The 22,380-nt window shown below is 39.4% G+C and overlaps 1 protein-coding gene across 1 annotated transcript in view; it reads right to left on the bottom strand.

Moving 5' to 3' along the window:
- The window catches only part of LRP6 (LDL receptor related protein 6), a 181,604-nt gene extending 165,032 nt beyond the window's left edge, over positions 1-16,572 (bottom strand). Inside the window, exon 1 of the mRNA XM_047740549.1 lies at positions 16,233-16,572. Within this exon, the coding sequence (XP_047596505.1) occupies positions 16,233-16,287 (55 nt within the window). The 5' untranslated portion in view covers positions 16,288-16,572. The remainder of the gene's footprint in view (positions 1-16,232) is intronic.
- Positions 16,573-22,380: the final 5,808 nt, after the last annotated feature.

Here is a 22,380-nt window from a genome sequence, read left to right as displayed (position 1 = left end):
ACATTTACCCACAGTGCCTTACCACAACCACAATTCTACTCTTCCAGAATGATGCCAAAAATGCCAAAAGTTATGCAGTTATGCAAATAATGAGGACAATGATAGCAGCATCCTTAGTGCTTTATATACAGTGTCTCATTTAATTTTTACAACAACCCTGTAAGGAAGGTTGTATCATTATGCCAATTTTACAGATGAAGAATCAAGACTCAGAGATATTAACTACCTGACTCAAGACCACCCAATTATTAAGTTTATGATGCAGAGCAAAAAATTCAATCCCAGGTCTGAGTCCAAAAGCTGGACTCCAACACCAACATCTACTTCCCCATGTCTGGGTGCCTAAAACTTTCAGCCACCTCTCATGTAGTATGTATCATGTCAAACCTGAAATAAGCTTAGTGGGCAATAGTAGTTTTCAATGAATCCTTTGTAGTATTTTTTTTTATTTTATTTATTAGAGTAAATTAAAGTACAGCTGACACACAATGTAACATTAGTTTCAGGTGTACAACAGAATTCCAAAAATCTATTCATTATGCTATGCTCACCACAAGTGTAGTTATATCTGTCACTACAGATGCTATTACACTACTGTATGTTTTTAATGTAACATGTGTTATAGGTATATAAAATATTTTTTCTACCTCCAGATGGTATTACCAATTATAACTTTAGATTATAAAATCCCTTAAAAGAGTTCTATTCTAATTAGCTTGAAAGTAAATAATTATTCATATAAATTAAATATTCCTAAGATTTCCAGAAATTAAGGAAATTAAACTTCCACTTTCAAAAGTGTTTTGTTTTTTGTTTTTATAGAAACTAAACCAAGTACCTTAAGACCGCAAAGTAACAAACATTTAAGTAAACCTTTGGCAAATGAGAATAGTTCAAGATTGTTGTTTCAATAAAAATAGCTATGTCGGGGCACCTGGGTGGCTCAGTGGGTTAAAGCCTCTGCCTTCGGCTCGGGTCATGATCCCAGGGTCCTGGGATCGAGGCCCGCATCGGGCTCTCTGCTCAGCAGGGAGCCTGCTTCCTACTCTCTCTGCCTGCCTCTCTGCCTACTTGTGATCTCTGTCAAATAAATAAATAAAATCCTTAAAAAAAAATAGCTATGTCTTCTGAGTTATCGACATGAAATTAAGATAAACATACATTTTTATTCAACCTGGCTATGTTCTTCCTAAACTTTTATAGGTTTACGGACAGAATAAACTAGAATTACTTCTACATTTGTATTTAGCCAAGTTGAATCACTATTCTGATAAACATTTCAGCAGTAACCATGTTTTGTATTAAGCCAACTTGAAAATAGTTTCCAAAATCCTTCAGTTACTTAAAACCTAAGAGCTGGATGCCTATGCACCTCAGTCAGTTAAGTGTCTGCCTTTAGCTCAGGTCATGATCCCAGGACCCTGGGACTGAACCCCACATCAAGTTCCTGCTCAGTGGGAAGCCTGTTTCTCCCTCTTCCTTTCCCACTGCCTCTCCTCCACTTATGCATGCTCTCTCAAATAAATAAATAAAATCTTAAAAAAAAAAACTATGGTAAATTAATTCATGGATGTTTATTAAATACCAAAGTCATTTCTAATTAAAACAGAAGAGGGGGCCTGGGTGGCTCAGTTGGTTAAGAGACTGCCTTCAGCACAGGTCATGATCCTGGAGTCCCGGAATCGAGTCCTACATCTGGCTCCCTGCTCAGTGGAAGTCGGCTTCTCCCTCTGACCCTCTCCCCTCTCATGTTCTTTCTCTCTCATTCTCTCTCTCTCAAATAAAGAAACAAAATCTTTAAAAGAATTATTTAAAAAAAATTTTTTTTAAAGATTGATAAACCACAAGCATTTCAGGTTTATAAGGGGTTTTTTCCTCTTACTTTTATGGTACCAAGCAGCTATACACATATTTGAGTTTATTTATAGGCATATTCATTTTTGCCATATTGAGAAGTATATGGCTATAAAAAGTTATTAAGATGTATATTCATAAGCTCTGTCAGTGTACTGCAAAATGATGGTTCATGACAGTTCACAGTTAAGCAACTCCCATTTCCTCTGTAAATGGGCAGAGGAAAAGAGCAGTAAAAGAGCAGTACTTTTTTTTTTTTTTTTTTTACTTGACAAACGGAGATCACAAGCAGGCAGGGGGGTGGGGGAAGCAGGCTCCCCGCTGAGCAGAAAACCCGATGTGGGTCTCGACCCCAGGACCTTGGGAACCTTGGGATCACAATCCGAGCCGAAGGCAAAGGCTTTAACCCACTGAGCCACCCAGGCGCCCCTAAAAGAGCAGTACTTTTAAGCCATAATCTAATATTTAAATGAGATTCTACCAGGAGAAGTAGTGACAGAAAAGAACAACTTTATATAGGGGTATGCAGAATGTGTTTTTATTAAGGAAAAAAAAAAAAAGTCCCAAAATAAAATGACTAACTGTTCCAGAATAGAAAGAGTAAAATGCAGGATAAAACATGAATGTATATAAAACATTATAAAAAGTTTATGAAAAAGAAATTTTTGTTGTGGTCAAAGCTGGCTAAGATCTGATATATTTATTTTGTAAGAGTTTTGAAAAGTGCTTTAGTATCAAATACAGTTACTTGCACAAAATGAAAATTTGATCTTCTATTAAAATGACAAAATTTTCTTGAGTCACTGGTCTACTCTTGATAAAGAGGTTTATAAGGGGCACCTGGGTGGTGCAGTCAGTTACGTGTCTGCTCCTGGTTTTGGCTCAAGTCATGATGTCAGGGTTTTGAGATGGAGCCCCACACCAGGCTCCATGTGGAGTCTGCTTGAGATTCTCTCTCCCTCACCCATTTGTGCTCTCTAAAATAAATAAATAAATTTTAAATGAATAAAGGTTATAAAAGTTTTTTCTTTACCTTCTGAGTAATCTCCCTAGAAGGCAAAAACACCGTGTCTTACCAGAATTTCCTGTGCTTGAAACTGACTTTATCATATCTTGACTATTTAAAAAAAGACAGTCTTCTCACTTTTGAAAGAGCTATGGTTCATCATGTTCCTTCCTATGTTTACTTTAAATGAAATTTTTTTGACACTTTGGTAAAATAGGTAGCCAAGAATTTCTTCTCCCTGACCCATGATCCTATTTAACCAAGTGTTCAAATCTCTAACTCTCCTGACAACTTCTGACTTTCCACCTTTTCAAAATCAAATCCTAAATGATGTATTTTGCCCCTATGACTATCTTTGAAATTTCCCAAAGGTTTCCTGGGAATTCACAACGAATTTCTTCTTTCACCTTGTAAAGAGAGGTATTACAAATAATTAGATTGGGGTACCTGGTTGGCTCACTTGGTTAAACATCTGCTTTTAGTTCAGGTCATGATCCCAGGGCCCTGGGATCGAGCCATGCACTGGTCTTCCTGTTCAGTGGGGAGTCCGCTTCTCCCTCCTCCCCCCCGACTCGTACTCTCTCAAATAAATAAATAAAATCTTCTAAAAAAAAAAAAACCAATAATTAGGTTTACTTGATCAAATGTTATGATTTGCATGGGAAGCACTGCCAAAATCAGAAGTGATGCTTACCTTTGCTAGGTTAAATCTATATAAGTAAAATATATTATTATTATTTCAGAAGTTATATGAAGTCTAGAAATTTATCAGTACTCTCACCATCCATAGGTTTCTATTTATCAGGAGTCCTGGTGCTGTTTTGCCTAATATTAGATAACAATATTATTGTATCATCACTGATAACTTCAGTTATATAGTTTTATCTTAACTTGGTCATGTACAGTATATCTAATACACTATATTCTGCCAGATAGGCCAGTGTTTCTCAATCAGAATTCTCATCACTTACTTATGGAGTTTTATTATACAAATGTTTAAGACTTATTCTAGACTTACTAAAAATTTCTACTTAATAATCTTGATATATTCTTTTTGGTTTTGGTTCCCTTCCCACCCTGTTCCACCACCAGCCCTTCCTAATCTTGACATATTCTTGATGTCCTCTAACTATATGTTTGATGGCACATGTGGCTCGGGATTATTATATATTTTACAGTTTCATTCTCTGCAAAGATCATGTACACTTACATACATAAATTAGATGTAATAGCTATTCTTCTTTAAAATGAGGTTAATTATTATGCTTACAGATATTTTGTTTAAAACTTTTTTGGATTGACCTGACTTTGGTTTGCATGCCACGAAACAACCAAATTTCCTCATTACTAGCATTATATTTTATAACACACTCTCATCAGATCTTTCACTTTCAAAATTACCAGAGTGGGGCACCTGGCTGGCTCAGTTGGTAGAGCAGCTGACTCTTGATCTCAGGGTCATGAATTTGAGCCCCACACTGGGCATGGAGATAACTTAATTTAAAAATTAACTAGTTAATAATTTAAATCATTGAGTTAAGTTAATCACCACATTTTAAGTCTTCTGTCATCTATAGTAAGTTTTTTGTTCTATTCTGATGCTTCTCTGAAAGTGCTTGCAAATCAACTATAAGCTAGAGTGCTCATCTTCAACAACCACAAAAAGGACTGTTGAAAAAGGACTATACCAAGTATAGTCTTGGGCTTCTAATGGCATCACTTAAATAACTTTGAGACCATACCAATGGACTAAGTCAGGATTTCCAAAAAGCTAGTGGAGAAGCAGATTTGTAAGACTACTAACCCAAGATCTAACAGAACAAGAATTAATAGAACAAACCAATGAAGGATGTTTACGAATTTTATTTAAGATATTGCTGATGCTTTTATGTTCCTTTTTCTAGATATAAAGAACTCTTTTCTTTTTTCTTTTATGTTATCTATAACTTATTAATGACTTAAAGCAGCCAATGCTTTTATAAACAGAAATAAAACATTTTTTCCTCCCTGCCTAACTCTTCCATCATTCGAAAACTTTTATTGTGTATTCTTATTTTCACAGGAATATAAATATTAGCACAGGTTCAATAAGAGTCTGTCCCCTAGGTGGAAACAAACATTGCTTATGCAACTGTGGCTTTGACTGGAATGCCATATTTGAAAGCAGTGCTCATTTAATTAAATATGACCAGACAGTTTTAAGGAGCTATGGCTGACTTCATGAAGCCAGTGCTCACAGTTCTCTGAGGAAAACTATACTGGTACCTGGCCTGGAGTTCCCAGCCTCACAGGTGAGGTAAGCAAGATCACTTCCAGGCCCAGAAACTCTGGGTTATGTTTGAGAACCTCAAGAATTCACCGGAATCTATAGGTACTACCTGTGAAACCTGATAGTGAATTCTTGACGACTTTGCTTCTTTGGCTTCAAGAGGTTTTTATAAAACTGAAATCCAGGTGCACCTGGGAGGTACAGTTGGTTAAGCATCCAACTCCTGGTTTCTGCTCAGTCTGCGATCTCAGGGTCGTGAGATCAACCCCCGAGTAGGCTCCTTGCTCAGTGTAGAGTCTGATTGGGTTTCTCTCAAGGAGGGAAGAGAACTGTCTGTCTCTCTTTCTCAAATAAATCTTTCAAAAAATGTGAAATCCAAAATAAACTATTGAGTATACAACAAAATAAAGTGCTTTTGCACAGCAAAGGAAACCATCAACAAAATAAAAAGGCAACCTACTAAATGGGAGAAGATATTTCCAAATCATTTATCTGATAGGGGATTAATATCCCAAATACATAACAAACTTATACAGTTCAATACCAAAATAACAATCTGATTAAAAAATTAGCAGAGGACCTGAAGAGACATTTTTCCAAAGAAGACACGGATGGCCAAGAGACACATGAAACAATGCTCAACATCATTAATCATCAGAGAAATGAAAATCAAAACCACAATGAGATAATCACCTTGCACCAGTGAAAATGACTAGTATTAAAAAGACAAGAAAAAGGGGCGCCTGGGTGGCTCAGTGGGTTAAGCCTCTGCCTTCGGCTCAGGTCATGATCCCGGGGTCCTGGGATCAAGCCCCACATCAAACTCAGGAAGTCTGCTTCTCCCTCTCTATCTGCCTGCCTCTCTGCCTACTTCTGCCTACTTGTGATTTCTCTCTCTGTCAAATAAGTAAATAAATGTTTTTTAAAAAGACAAGAAACAACACATGTTGGCAAGAATGTGGAAAAAAAGGAACATCATGCACTTTTTGTGGGAATGTAAACAGGCATAACCACTGTAAAACAGCAGAGACGTTCCTCAAAAAATTAAAAATAGAAATACCATATGATCCAGTAATTTCACTACTGGGTATCTACCCAAAGAAAACAAAAAAAAATAATTCGAAGAGATAGATGTACCCTTTTGTTTCTATAGCATAATTTATAATAGCCAAAATAAGGAAGCAACGCAAGTATCTATCAATAGATGAAGATGAGGCGTGCATGCACACACATAGACAACGGACTATTTCTCTATCATAAAAAATAATGAAATCTTGCTATCTGTGACAACACAGATGAACCTAGAGGGTATTACGCTAAATGAAGTAAGTCAAAGACACATACCATATGATTTCACTTATATGTGGATCTAAAAAACAAAACCAATTAAAAAAACCAGACTATTAAATACAAAGAACAAGTTGATGGTTGCCAAATGGAAGATGGGGGAAGGGATGGGGAAAAAATGAAAGAAATTAAGAGGTACAAACTCCCACTTACAAAATAAATAAGTCACAGAGGTGATAAGTATAGCACAGGGAATACAGCCAGTAACAAAACACTGTACAGCAACAGAGGATGTCTGCACTTGTCATGATGAGCACTGAGTAATGTACAGAACTGTCAAATCACTATATAGTGTACACCTAAAACAGAACATGGCATGTTATGTTTGAAACATAACATGGCATGTTATAACACTGCATGTCAATTATACTTTAATAATAATTTTTTCTTCAAGTCCAATCTAAGATTCCTTATAAAAACATTCAGCAAGGGGCCCCTGGGTGGCTCACTGGGTTAAAGCCTCTGCCTTCAGCTCAGGTCATGATCCCAGGGTTCTGGGATCGAGCCCAGCTTTGGGGGGTCTCTGCTCGGCGGGGAGCCTGCTTCCCCCCCACCAGCCTGCCTCTCTGCCTACTTGTGATCTCTGACAAATAAATAAATAAAATCTTTAAAAAAAAAAATCTTAAAAAAAAAAAACGTTCAGCAAGGCCAACTCACAAGGCCTATACCTACAGAAATAATCAGGTCAAATATAATATCAACTTCACAATGACTCTTATTCTACCTTGTGAGGGACTAAATGTGCCCCCCAAAATTCCTCTTGAAACCCTACCCCCACTATGTGAAGGTATCAGGAGGTGAGGCCTTTGGGGAGTTATTAGCCCTTCTTACATGAGGTCATGAGTGTTGGGGGGGGGGGGCCATGAGGGTGGAGTCCACACAATGGGATTAGGTACCCTTTCAAGAGCCAAGAGCTTATTTCCTCTCTCCCTATCTACCCTGTGAGGATTCAGAAAGAGGTCAGCAGTCTGCAACCCAGAGAGGATCCTCACCAGAAACCATCTATGCTGGCACCTTTGATCTTGGGACTTCAAGGCTCCATAACTATGAGAAATAAATTTCTGTTGTTTATAAGCCATCCAGCCTATAATATTTTTGTTATAGCAAAAAGCTATATGCCTTAACTGACTAAAACATATCCCTAATAGTGAAAAATTTTGTTTTAAACAGGGGAACTGACCATGTGCTCACGCTGTTCATTACTTATCCACTGATTTGGCTTGATCAAACTTTAGTCAAGCTTTTCTTCTTTCCCACAAACTCCTAAACTTTGGCTTGCCCTAAGGTTAAGCAAGTAGTGCAGGACTTCCTCCTTAACAGAGCATTCCAAGTATCAGCTGACCAAAGGGGGAAAACAAATCCTGTTAAGCTATCCTGATCATGTAATCTGCTTACCTAGCCTACCCTCCTAACTCACTCCCATACAAGGTTCCTGCTGGTCCTGCTTAACCTTCTCTATAAAAGTTTTTTTGTGTGTTTGATTTTGAGACACTTGCAGATCTTTCAGTCAGAGCATTCTCCTTTTTTAAAAATCATTTTGAAAAGTCTCTCCTTACCTAAATCCAGACTGCTTTTTATTTAACAGTATTATGACAAACCACCTATTTGCAAACTCCAAAACAACAATGACATTTATTTTCCTCTATTAAAAATGACTGGTATCATTTCCAAAATTTAAAGGCCAAGGTAAAATTAGGTGCATACAAAAAGCACTACATGTGAAATTACTGTCCAGAGTACCAGCACCCTAATCTTAAGTTATTCATTCATCTTTCTACTTTATAAAAATGAAGAATTTGGGTCAGGTAATTGCTAATACCCCTTCTATCCTATTAATCTAATAGGAATTTGGTAAAAAAGTTCAACTGAGACAGGGCTCTATGTAAGTCAATACACAAAAATGGGGTGGTGGTGAACTGAGCGCTTCTCCAGCAGAAAAACAAGAACTTAGATTTTTTTCATATCTATTTCTATAACTTCAAAAAGAGATTTCAGAAATAATTTCTGGAGATAAAGATCCCAATGATCAAACCCATACTCATTCGTAAGTACTTCACATATCCACACAATGGAGTATTATTCAGTCATAAAAAGGAAGTATTGATATGTGCTATAAACATAAATGAACCTTGAAAACGTTATGCTAAGTGAAAGCCATACTCAAAAGGCCACATATTGTATGATTCCATTTATATGAAATGTTCAGAAAATGCAAATCTATAGAGACAGAAAAGTAGATTAGTCATTACCAACCGCTGGGGGAAGGGGAAATGGAAAGTGACTACTAAAGCGATACAGTGTTTCTTTTGGGGGTGATGAAAATGTACTTGAATTAGACAGTGGTGATGGCCCTACAACCCTGTGAATATACTAAAACCACTGAACTGGACACTTTACAACAGAGAACTTTATGGTATGTGAATTATATCTTTAAAAAAAAAAAACTGGGTTAAAAAAATACTTGCACATGTTAATTGTACTAACAATGCAATAGTTATATCCTAAAATCAGAAAACACATTACATAACCCACATTTCAAATTCAGTCTCTCAGACACAAACACACTGATTTACTTCTGATTAGTTTTCTCTATCTAATCTGTGATAAGAAAAAAACTATAGTAGCTACAAATTTAAATTATGTCTAATAATTTGAGATAAAACACAAAATGAAGCCCTAGACTGCATAAATGTCACAAAAACTCACATCTTTTAATATCATGTTAAATGTAAAATTTAGAATACTTAATATATGCAAAGCTCTGGTTCATGGTGGTATATGAAGAGGAAAAAAAATCTATTCTTGAAACACTTTATATCTAACAAAGAGCTGTTGTCTTCACTGGCATAAATCAAGAAACTTACAAACAGAGACCATATAACAGTGTAGCTAAGAATTCATGTTAATGAAGTTCATATGTAGCTTTCTCAGACTTGCAAAATACATCATCTTTAAATTGGATATATGGATACAATTAAATTATATCTCCCAATAAAGCTGGCCAATAATGAGAAAGACTCCTATACCCATATCCTTGATATGGGTATCACTTGATGTGATTTTGGTCTAAGAGTGATAAAGTAACGACTAACCAAGGCCATCAGAGAAAAAGGCTTCCTGGCCAAATATACATAATTTGATAAAGGTAACTTTTCCAATATCTGAATGACTACTTCCTTGAAAAACAGGATTATTGTCAATCATATTCACCTCTGCATTTTTATTTTTACTGAGAATGTAATCAACAACTTTAGTCCTAATGTCAATTTATAACTTAAAAATTCACTTAATAAATTTTTGGCCTAAAAATATGATTTCACTTTGCATCCCCTATCTCCTGGCCCTTCCACGCAAGGTATCACAGAAATAAAAATTAGCAAGTTATGGGGCACCTGGGTGGCTCAGTCACTTAAACATCTGCCTTTAGCTCAGGTCATGCATGATCCCAGGGTCCTGGAACCAAACCCCATGTCAGGCTCCCTACTCAGCAGGGAGTCTGCTTCTCTCTCTCCTTCTGTTCCTCCACCACCCCTCACTTGTGCACATGTGCACTCGCACTCTTGCGCACTCTCTCACTTGCTCAAATAAGTAAATAAAATCTTTTAAAAAATTAGCAAGTTACCTTATAGCTAAAAGGATCATGGCACTGAAGTACCAGTAATCTTCACCATATAGAGCCCAGGCACATTTTAAAATTTCCCTTCTCACATCTAAATGTCGTGAACTGTTTGTGAGGATAGTCACTGTCACAAATAACACAAGTCTGAGAAACCAAGCATGTGCTAGTAATATCAAATAACACTATTTTCCTTGTATTTATGACAAATTATTTTTTAAATTAGTAATTTCAGGGGCAAATATCCCATTCTTAGGCTGCCTGGTCTGTATATTTGATTCAAAGTTATTCACATGGCGGTGTTCTATTCATTAAGATGAGGCTCATTTTACAGGACATACATAAACTCTCACACAAAGAGTTAAACATGTAATGCAAGAACTCAATATAGCATTTACCCATCCTGCAGGGAGAAGTCTACCAACTGAATAATTTTAACTGTTGTAACAAAATAATACAATAAAAAATTTCTCAGTTAAACAATGTTTTGATAAAATTATTTTGCCCAAACTTAGCTCTTAAATAAGTAAATAAGTATCACAATCAACTCTACTATTTATCCTCTAGTTTATTTATAATAATCACCTAAAAGTGTTAAAGCAGCAATCTTTTAAAATAAATTTAATATAGTAGCCATTTTAGTTATATAAAATAAAACAGAAAATATCAGAAGTGGGGTGCCTATCTGGCTCAGATGATGGAGCATGTGACTCTTGATCTTGGGGTTCTGAGTTTGTTTTATTAACATATAATGTATTAGTTGTTTCAGGGGTACAGGTCATTCATCAGTCTTACACAACTCACAGTGCTCACCATAGCCCATACCCTCCCCACTGGCCATCACCCAGCCACCCCATCCATCCCACCACCCTCCACTCCAGCAACCCTCTGTTGGTTTCCTAAGATTAAGAGTCTCTTATGGTTTGTCTCCCTCTCTGGTTTCATCTTATTTCATTTCCCCCTCCCTTCCCCTAAGATCCTCTGTCTTGTTTCTCAAATTCCTCATGTCATGGAGATCATATGATAATTGTCTTTCTCTGACTGACTTACTTTGCTTAGGATAATACCCTCTAGTTCCCTCCACATCACTGCAAATGGCAAGATTTCAGGTTTTTTGATGGCTGCATAATATTCCATTGTGTGTGTGTGTGTGTGTGTGTGTGTGTGTGTGTGTGTGTGTACACACACCACATCTTCTTTATCCATTCATCTGTTGATGGACATCTAGGCTCTTTCCACAGTTTGGCTACTGAGGACATTGCTGCTATAAATATTGGGGTGCACATGCCCCTCTGGATCACTATATCTGTATCTTTGGAGTAAATACCCACTAGTGCAGTTGCTGGGTCATAGGGTAGCTCTATTTTTTTTTCTTTTTTTTTTTTAACTTTTTGACGAACCTCTATACTGTTTTCCAGAGTGGCTGCACCAGCTTACATTCCCACCAACACTGTAGGAGGGTTCTCGGGTCCTGAGTTTGAGCCCACATTGGGGGTAAAGATTACTTTAAAAAAATAAATGAAAACTTTGAAAAAAAAAAATATATATATATATCTCAGAAGTGAAAGCATTTCATGGAACTTTTGTTTTGGTTGCGGAAGAGTAAAAAAAAAGTTCAAAAACCACTGACCTAAAACTATTGATTCCCTATAGTAGTGCCTGACACTTAAATGTTTTATTAATCTTTACTGAGCATTAATATTTCTTTTAACTTAGCCACCTAAATATTAGTAACCATTTATTCAAAGTCTACTACTGACTATGCACTATACTCTCCCTTTGCAAATATTATCTCAACAGTTCTCATAAAAATCTTGTAAGGTATCATCCCTATGTAACAGAAGAGGAAACTAAAGCTTAGTAATTTATCCAAGGCTGCATAAAGTAGTACTTGGTTTATCAACGAAGCCCATACCTTCCTGCTATAGTGCCCCACTTTACAGTCTTCTTTGAATATAAACTTGCAATGAAACTTCCAAGATGAGATTGAATTTTCAAGAATATTTACCCATGACCTAAACAGGTTACTATTTTACTTATTTTTCTGATATGTTTAAATTTTAAGCTCACATAAAATATTCTCACTTTATATACCCTCCATACAATCTTCTTTGATAGTCAAAAAAGACAGTCATTTCTGATAGCCAAAGCAATATAACTGTATGGAAGAATACTTCAGTTCAGCAAATGGAAAAACCTCCAATTAAAGCAAAATTAAAAAGTCTCTGAGAAACCAAACTATGGGAAATCTGTTAAGCCTCATGATTAACAACAAACTGAAACCTTACACATAACTAATTATTCCCTACCCAGATGAGCAAACCTAAAACCAAATAAGTAGGAAAGTATCAAATTCAACTACATGAAATTATCATTAAATATCAATCACACTAATCAACCTCATGCTCAAAGGGTCATCCAATCCAGCTCTCTCCAAGTGTGTTGCTTGCATCAAAGGTGCAGCAGAATGTTAAAAGGATTTATGGAAAAAAAAAATATCAAGTTTGGGGGGCACCTGGGTGGCTCAGTCAGTTAAGCATCTGCCTTCAGCTCAGGTCATGATCTCAGGGTCCTGGGATTGAGTTCCACATCGGGCTCCCTGCTCAGTGGGGAGCCTGTTTCTCTCTCTTTCTCTGCCCCTCTGCCTGGCTGTGTGCCCTCTCTCACTCTCTCTCTCAAATAAATAAATAAACCAAACTTTTTTTAAAAAATCAAGTTTGGGAAACAGTGGGTTAAACAAATTAAAATTGGTCTCTCTACTTCACATTCTCTCAGAGCCCTTAACATGTTAATGTAAATTAAGATCTCCAAAAGAAGGATTCATCATCTTTATGCAAATACGGTGTAAAGAGATTAAATGACTTAACCAAGGTCATAACACAGACAGTTAACCGCAAACTTAGAACCAGAATCTAATTCTCCTGATTCCCACTCCAAAATTCATTCTACCTCCTTGAGATTTTACATTTGATATTAAAGAAAAAGCTTTCCCAAGGACCACTTCTACAAAAGATAAGATGGAAAACACTGGTGACTTGTCTGTACAGTATTTTTCACCATCCCACCAAAACTAATATACTTTTTAGAAAACTAAGTAGCAGAAAATGTTTATGAAACAACAAAGCCTCCTCCTCAAGCTAAGACAAAGTATCTGCAGATTATATGCACAATGGTATTCCAAAATTTATATTCTTATAAAAATATTCCCTCTAGAAAAATCAGAGATATAATCTTTTCTAATCTATACCTGGTTGGAACTAAAAGAACAGTAAGGAAGACAACCCAGACTGTTAGGACATGTCTATTGCCCTCACCACTATAATATCAGAACCTGATACACAGTAGGTATTCCAAACATATTTGCTAAAAGAATGAACACTTGGGGCGCCTGGGTGGCTCAGTGGGTTAAAAGAACAAACAATAAATCCTTACCATTAATAAATTCCTACCAATAAATCCCTAATATTCCTCTACCATTAATTAGTTATAGGAGCTTAATCAAATCATAATCTTTCTGAATCTGAGTATCCCCACTTGCAAATGAAGCTGTTAGACCAAAATGATCAAGATCTCTTCTACTTGTAACAATTTGTAAATTTTATACAAATTAAATCTCAAATTCCTACCCTTTGAGGGTATGTCCACAATACAAAATTATAACAAAAATAATGTTAGCAAATCATTGATATTGATCATTTCATTTAATGTGCCCATTACACATGTAAATCAGATCAGTATTACTACCTACATTTTAGAGGTAAGGTATTGAAGCCCAGAAAAACTGACTAGACTGGAATCACAGTTATTAAGTAGAGAAGCACAGACTTTGAACCCAAGATTTTAGTGTCGAAACCCCCAAATCTTTCCATTACACTTTGTCCTCCCATGGTAGGGATAGGGATGCCCAGATGATGACAGCAAGTATTTCTTTGGCTTTCAGATGTTGATTTAACAGCACTACAGCACAAAAGGTCTCTCAAACTCTCATAATCCCACCATCCCAATGTTAAATTTTCAATGTTAACACCCACTCTGTGAAAAAAAATTATTTTAATGCAACAAATTAATCACATTTTTCTTAGACTCCAAGGTTAACTAATGCCACTATTATGACAGAGAATGACAGAAGAATGAGAAGAATCTACAGCATGAATAAAAATCTTTCACATCAAAATACCATCTTAGTTCAAATAATATGTACTCACATTCAAATACTGTTAAATTCAAAGACCATCTTATATCATTAGATGCTACATTTAAAATGAGAGGTCCACGTATGCAAATTGTGATATCAGAAATGAGGCTGTTTAAACCATTAACTCTTTCAGGTCTTGTTACATAACACCATACTTCAAATTAATACTCCAAGTGCAACTTATCTAAACTCCAGGAAGGAACAAACCCAACTCTAGGCTCAAATTTGGTGTTAAAATAAACAAATGGCATTTACATCACACTCTTACCCTCAGAGAAATACAACTGGGCAACCAGAAGTATCCCAGGTTATGGACTTATATCTCCCCAAGACTTTAACCAATCAGCTGACTCTCACATTTAATTCTACTAATTTCCTGTCCTAAAAAATGTACATATCCTTATATCAAATATGATTCTCACAGTTACAGCAAAATCCCTTTCAACGAAGAGTATACTATAATGAAATAAACATACACTTATTAAACCTCTCAAAGACACAACACTGCATTAAATTCTCTACCAAGAAAATTAAGTGAGCACTATCTTTAAAGGGTTACATATGAAAATGGTCTGGAATATGCTTAGAGTGAGTCATAATTATTAAGTATAAGTAGATATAACATGCTAACAATAATCCTGCAGAAGAGTAAAATAAAATCCCTCCTCCTCCAAAAAAAAATCAATTGCATTCGTCCAAAATAAATATACACACACAGAAATGGCAATATTGGGCTCATTTGTGCAAGATCCTGAGTTACTATCGTGCCCTGTAAACTTTGCCAAGTTCTGGAGGCTTACCAAAAGTTTAGCTTGTTAAATTAAGAGTTAAAAATCTCCATCGACTCAAAAGGTCCTATACCTGAAAAGAATTTACCATGAACACAAATGAGAATTTTAACAAAACCACAGCCGGAGCTAATAGCATCGATCCGTACTTAAATTCCTCTGCTGGTAAAATGCTCAGGAGCACAAGACTCATCAGCAGTTCAACACTGATAAGTTTGAGAAGAGCTGTTGAAATCTTGCGGGCCAATCAAAAACCCCAGTGAACTGTCACTAAATAAAAGTCACAGCGTATGTGACAGCTTTACAGGCCAATTCAAAAAACCACAGGGCCATCGAATGTAGGCGATTCTCCGAGCAAGTTATCTAGGCTAGCCCATGTTATTTACCAGAGTGCAAGCTGTCCCCAGGGGAGCGCAGCAAATGATAACTTGGGTCCCAGGACAGGTTCCTCTTCACGCAAGGATGACTTTCCTATTAGTGCCAACTGTACACTTGCATGCTCCGAAAATAGGGGCAAGTCCCGAATACCAGGGGTTACAACGGCAACGTTGTCTATTATGGGCTGAAGCTCAGAAGAATCCCAATGCTGAAACGCTCGGACCTATAACCCCGAAGTGACTTTCCAACCGTGCTCTCACCCAGGATCATTCTATCCCCAAAGGAAGCCGATCACTAGTAGTAACGAGGCCTGGAAAAACAGTAAGAAGGCTCGAAAAGTTCACGTAAGAGACACGGAAAAGGTGGGGGCTTCGAGAGGGGAGACCAACGTTAAGGCATCTTTAGGCTCAAACATTTTAAAAGCCAAAATGCATACAAAGACCCTTCTCCCGGAGGACTCCACGCAGAAAGAGACGCACAGCCCCTCAGTCACTGCGACAGAATGGGGCTCCAGGGGTTCACCCAGACAAGCAGCCCGGACTGAGGCTCCGATTTGTCCAGGGAAGGTCCGCAACCCTGGGAAGGGGTCTGCATTGTGGCCAGGCGGAGCGCACAGCCCCTTCTCCCGGGCCCCTTTCTCTCTCCCTCCCCACGACCAGGCCTCTCCTGGCTCCTCTTCCCCTTCTCCTCCCTCCCTCCCCCTTCCCCCAGTCACACACAAAACAAGGCCACCCCCCCCCCAACAAATCCCACCAACTTTCGCGCTCCCCCCTTCCCACCTCTCAGGAGCGCACAGAAACTGCAGGCCAGGAGGCTCCTCAGGACGGCCCCCATCTTCCCTTCTCGCGTTCTCTTCTCTCACCGGCGAGGGGCGGCCAGAAGAGGGGGAGGCGAGGAGCCGGAGCGGCCGCCGCAGCGGCAGGTCTGCACGCTCATGCTTCCCAGCTTTCCAGAGAGAGAAGAAAGAAAGGGGCACGTCAGGGCTCCGCGCGCGCCGTCGCCGCCGCCGCCCTCTCTACCGCGCCGCTCGGCCGGGGGCTCGCGCGACGCCAGCGTCTGCTTCCATGCCGCCGCCTCCTCCCCCGGCGCCCCGCTTCCCCCGCGCAGCTCCTCATTCAGCCTCTTCCTCTCACGCAGCGGCGCAGGGATACCGCGGGCCCGCCGCCGCCACGGATCGCCGCGAAGGTCTCCCTGCGCGCGGGCGAGCCCCTCCCTCGGCACCGCCTCCCGTTCAGCCACGAAAGAAAGTGGGGGGCCGCACGCGCGGCCTCCGCGTGGAGACCCCGGGAGATCCGCCAGACAAGCGGAGCAGAGCTGGAGGCAAAAGGCCTCCCGCCGGCGCATTCCTATGGGATTCTTTCCTGGGCCGGCCGCGGCGGCCCTCCCCGCGGAGGGCGTGAAGCGACGTCGAACAACATCGGCCCGGCCTGGTCGGGACTACTTTCTGCGGCTTGTCCCGGCCGCCGCCTGCTGCGCTCTTTGTGCGGTCGCTGCCGGCCGAGCCGGGTGGAGGTCCGGGCGCCCGCTGACTGACACCTGGGCCGGGGGTGTGGGAGGCGGCTGGCCGCTGGCGGGGCTGCGGGCGGTTCTCAGGGAGCCACGCGGGTCGTGACGCGGGGCCGTGAGCTCCATCTTCGCGCTTGGAGACGGGCTTCAGCTTTTTTCCTTTAGGGAAAATAAAGACGAATGCTGCTAACACCAGCTGTAAACGTGATACACCGAAGGATGTTCAAACGCCAACTCAAAGCGGAGATTTGTCTTTCTCTCCTGGCTTTGCAGAATTACAGACTGTCCCCAGCATTAGGTCCAACAGGGACTACCGACTTCTTATACCGGCCGGTAAAATTCCGAGATAAATGTGTCAGCACCTAAGACAGAGCAAAGGGACAATTGGTAAGGACTGTGTTTGGGATTTTACAAGTTGCGATTATTGCTAAGTGTTTGGCATTTTTGATCGACTCCCAGCTTGAGGAGGAAGAGATTCACCAGAATCTTAGACTGGTTTTGCACAGCCTCTGCTAACAGCCCATACATCCCCCTGAAAAGAAGTGGCAGCTTCAGCCTAGGAAGGAACTCCAGCCAGAGTTAACTATAATGGAGCCATCAGATGCATTCCGTCCAGCTGTCACAGGCCCCTACCTGGAGGCACATGGGCGGGGAGAGTGGAACAACTCCCACAATGTTACTAATACAGCAGTCCCCCCTTACCTATAAGGGGGTGCCTCCAACACTCCCAGTGAATGCCTGCAACCATGAATAGTACCCAACCCTGTATACACTGTATTTACCCAGACATATAGACCCCAAATAAAGTTTAATTTATAAATTAGGTATAGTAAGAGATTAACAACAGTTATTCGCAATAAAATAGAAAAATTACAACAATATGCTATAATAGAAGTTACGTGACTGTGATCTCTCAAACTATCTTCTTGTACTGTACTCACACTTCTTCTGATGATATGAAATGATAAAAATGTATCCATGAGAGATGAAGCGAGGTGAAATGACGCGGCACTGTGAGGTCGCCTTAGGCTACTATTGATCTTTTGACAATAGGCAGAAGGGGAATCATCTACTTCCCAACTGTGGTTGACCATGGGTAAATGAAACTGCAGAAAGCAAAACCTCAGATAAGGGGCACTACGGTCCCTCAGTGACATGGGAGTTCACTAGGTGATTGCACACACATCATCACACTGGATACTCAGAACTAGCCTGGAGTGAGGCAGGTTTTCTTACTTATAATGACTTACCAAGGCCACTCCAGTAGTGAATAGCAGGACTCAAACCCAGCCCAGGTCTTTCAACTTCAAGTAATGCTTCTTTCAAGAAATGTGTGCTGAACCAAGGTGACACATGTCTGTTAGCAGGGCAGAAATATTCAAATCACTTTTTCCTAGGTTCACTTGAGAAAGTCTAATCACCACTGATTTAAACCACCTTCTTCCAAGAACCTTGTCAAGACTGCAAGTTTTGGGGGCACCTGGGTGGCTCAGTGGGTTAAGCCTCTGCCTTCGGCTCAGGTCATGATCTCAGGGTCCTGGGATCGAGCCCCGCATCGGGCTCTCTGCTCAGCAGTGAGCCTGCTTCCTCCTCTCTCTGCCTGCCTCTCTGCCTACTTGTGATCTCTCTCTCTCTCTCTCTCTCTCTCTCTCTGTCAAAAAAAAAAAAAAAAGGACTGCAAGTTTTGGGACACCTGTGTGGCTTGGTGGGTTAAGCGTCTGCCTTCAGCTCGGGTCATGATCTCAAAGTCCCTGCTCAGCACAAGTCTGCTTCTCCTTCTACTCCGCACTCATGCTCTCTCTCACTACCTCTGCCTATCTCTCTTTCTCAAATAAATTAATGAAATTTTGGGAAAAAAAAAAAAAAAGACCAAGTTTTGTCTCCTGGCCTCCTCGAAACAGATAACTGAGAACCAGGTTTTTTAGCAACAGCCTAGAAAATATTACTGTGAAGCCAATGAGGCTGTGAAGAGACCATGATGTAGTGGAGAAGAGAAGGCATGAACTTTGGACTGAGACAGTAAGGATCCAAACCCCACCAGTTACAAGATGTGTGATTTGGGGCATGATATTTAAATGCACTGTGCCTCAATTTTCTCAACTGTAAAGTAGGGATCATACCTCCTTCAGGCTTCTAGTAAGGATTAAATTAAATAATATATATAAACTGCTCAATATATAATAGGTGCTCAATAAATGATCATTTCCTTTCCCAACTTCTTCAAGGTGAATGGTGTCATAATAACTTGGATTCCTTGGAAAATAATAGAAGAGGGGGGAAAAATCACATGCTCAAAATGCTTATTGCAAAATTATTTATAACTGGAAGTGGATCACCATGAGGCTGATGAAAATTAACCTTCAGGAGGCCTCACATTCACAGGCCCCTTCCAAACCCTGGCAGGGGGCAGGGGGCGGGGGGAAGCCTTCATGGTTTGCAAAAGTAAGATGGTTCTTATTCCTTTTCTGAAAACATCTCTCAAAATTGTATAAATTTCAAGTCCCACAAAACCTGAATCTGTTCCTATTTATAACAGGAAATGGAGTACAACCTAATCTCTTTAGGCTGTCAACCTGAGTAGGAGAATGAAGTATTATACATTGTTAAAAATGAGAGTTCAGATGACTTTGCAACAGTGTTAGAAATGTTTACAGTTAAACCTAAAACCATAGGAAAGTGCAGGTACACTTGAGTTATAGCTATGTGAAATATAAATATATACATGTATAAACATATATTTTTATTTACCACATATTTGAGCAAAGATCAAAAGTAAATAAGTATGTTGAAACAGGTATTAGGATCATAAAATAATATGAGATTTACTTTACTTTTCTGTTCTTAAGTTTCCATTAATACATTCTATATTTTTTTCCAAATTTTTAAAGGTACTTAAGTGAAAATCTATAGCTTAAGGTTAAACCCTAGCCTGCACATTATTCCCACTAATTAACGAATTTATTTTTGCAACCATTCAAGTGACTATTAAAAATATTCAATACTAGTCACTGTGTTAAGTGCTCAGGTTGCAAAGATGAGATTAATCATGGTCCCTACCCTCAAGAAGCTTACAACTTAGTTTGGAAACACATCTTGATAAAACAAATCATTAAAATGTTAAAAATGCTAGGATGCAGGTGTTTAACATATCATTAAGGAACTCCAGTGTTTGCCTGAAGCGTTTGTCTGCCTGCACAATTTGTGTGTGTGTGTGTTTGGTTTTTTGTTTTTTGCCTGCACAGTTTTTTAAAAAGGAAAATAACCCTAGAGCTGAGGCTTGAAATTTAAGTCGGAGTTTGTCAGGCCAACAAGACTGACAAGGATTCCAAGTAGAAGGGTAGCAGGTGCAAAGGCACTGAATTATTAGAGAGCTTGGCATGTTGCGGATTTGAAAGCAGATCCATATAGCTGAAGCATAGGGTGCTTCCAGAGAATGTTAGAAAATGAGGCAAACCATTAAGCAGACACTGGATAATAAACAGCTTTTTAAGTCATGCTTAGAAGTTTAGATCTTAGCCTGCTGACAGCATGGACATTGAAGCATTTTTATCGTGGTAGAGAATTGATTTGCCTGTTAAATAATTTCTCTGACCACAGTGTGGGTAATAGAAGGGAAGCAACGCCAAAAGTAGGAAGACCAAAGAGGAAGTTATTTTTAGTCTGTGAAAGAGATGATCAGGACAGCAACACTGGGGACTGAAAAGAGATCAATCATGGATTTGGGGAATATGGGGTGGAAACCGCAGGACTTAGTAAACTATCAGATGTAAATGGAGAGAGATAGAGAGGAAGAGTGAGAAGTAGTCTAGGAGGAAGTTCCAGGTTTCTAAGTTATACACCCAAGTGAATGAGAGGCTCATTTACTATGAAAAGAAATGCATCAATAGGGAGGATTTCAAAAGAGGTGATGATAAGTTAAACAATGGGTGTTTTATATTGGTCCTGTCTGAAAAACATCCAGCTGGAGGAGCGCCTGGGTGGCTCAGTGGGTTGAGCCTCTGCCTTCAGCTCAGGTTATGATCTCAGGGTCCTGGGATCGAGCCCCACATCAGGCTCTCTGCTCAGCAGTGAGTCTGCTTCCTCCTCTCTCTGCCTGCCTCTCTGCCTACTTGTGATCTCTCTCTCTCTCTCTGTCAAATGAATAAATTAAAAAAATCTTTAAAACAACAACAACAACAACAACAAACATCCAGCTGGAGATACCCAGTACACAGTTTTGATGTAGAAGTTTGGACTCAGGAGAGGAATGGAAACTAGAGCTGTTTGCTGATTGTGAATCTCACACCCCACACAATCCAGGAATGTACTGTGGAATATTGAAAAGTGATTGAATAGTTACCACCACAGTTTTCTGGATGGTGACAGGAAGACATCAGGAAGGGAAGGCTTTTTCTAATTCAGGTGAAGGCAAGTTTGGGTCACTTCACTGGTGGGCTACAGGTAGAGATTAGAGCAGAAGCCATAACCACACCAAAGGGGAGAACAGGGCATTTACTGTGACTAGAAAAGTGAAAGAAAGCAGATTCCTGTGGAATACAAATACCTAGGAACAAACGGAGGGATCTGCTCAGGCCATGGTCTCAGGGTCATGGGATCCAACCCTGTGCTGGGTGGGCTCCATGCTCAATGGGAAGTCTGCTGGAGATTATCTCCCACTCCCTCTGCTGTTCTCCCTACTCTCTTTCTTTCTCTCTCTCTCTCTCTCTCTGTGTGTGTCTCAAATAAATAAATAAAATATTTTTTTAAATGGCAAATACAGGGTACAGTGGAGAAGTCTGCTATGAGAACCACTGAAATGAGGCCTCTGTGACTTATAACTTCCAAAAAGGTCACTGATGGCAGTATACATTATGCCAACATTTTAGGGATGCAATCGAGGAGTAAAATATACACACCTTTTAAACTAGCATCCCACCTCTTGAACTTTATCCACAGGAACAAAAGTTTACAGACATATATGTACACAGATATTTACTATAACACTGTAATAGAAAATGAACAAAACAGGGGCACCTGGGTGGCTCAGTTGGTTTTAAGCATCCAACTTTTGATTTCAGCTCAGGTCATGATCTCAGGGTCATAAGATCAAGCCCCGTGTCAGCCTCCATGCTCAGCAGGGAGTCTGCTTGAGATTCTCTCTATCCCTCTCCCTCTGCCCCTCCCCCCTTGCTCTAAAATAAATAAATAAACCAAGAAAGAAAGAAAGAGAAAATGAACAAAGCAAAAAACCAAAAAACAAAAAAACCCCAAAACTTATAAATATGGTAGTTTTATATGGTTCAATCTAATTTTTAAAAACCTGAACACATTTCAAAAGTGAATAAACACAGTTGAATAAACAACAGATTATCCTCACTGGGGAACACTATACATCTGTTAAAAAGAATTACATAGATTGATATGTATGGTTTGGAAGTATAG

Source organism: Lutra lutra, chromosome 8 (assembly GCF_902655055.1).
Source record: "Lutra lutra chromosome 8, mLutLut1.2, whole genome shotgun sequence".
NCBI lineage: Eukaryota > Metazoa > Chordata > Mammalia > Carnivora > Mustelidae > Lutra > Lutra lutra.
The sequence above is the reverse complement of the archived record's forward strand: the minus strand, read 5'-3'. Positions and strand labels throughout refer to the sequence as shown.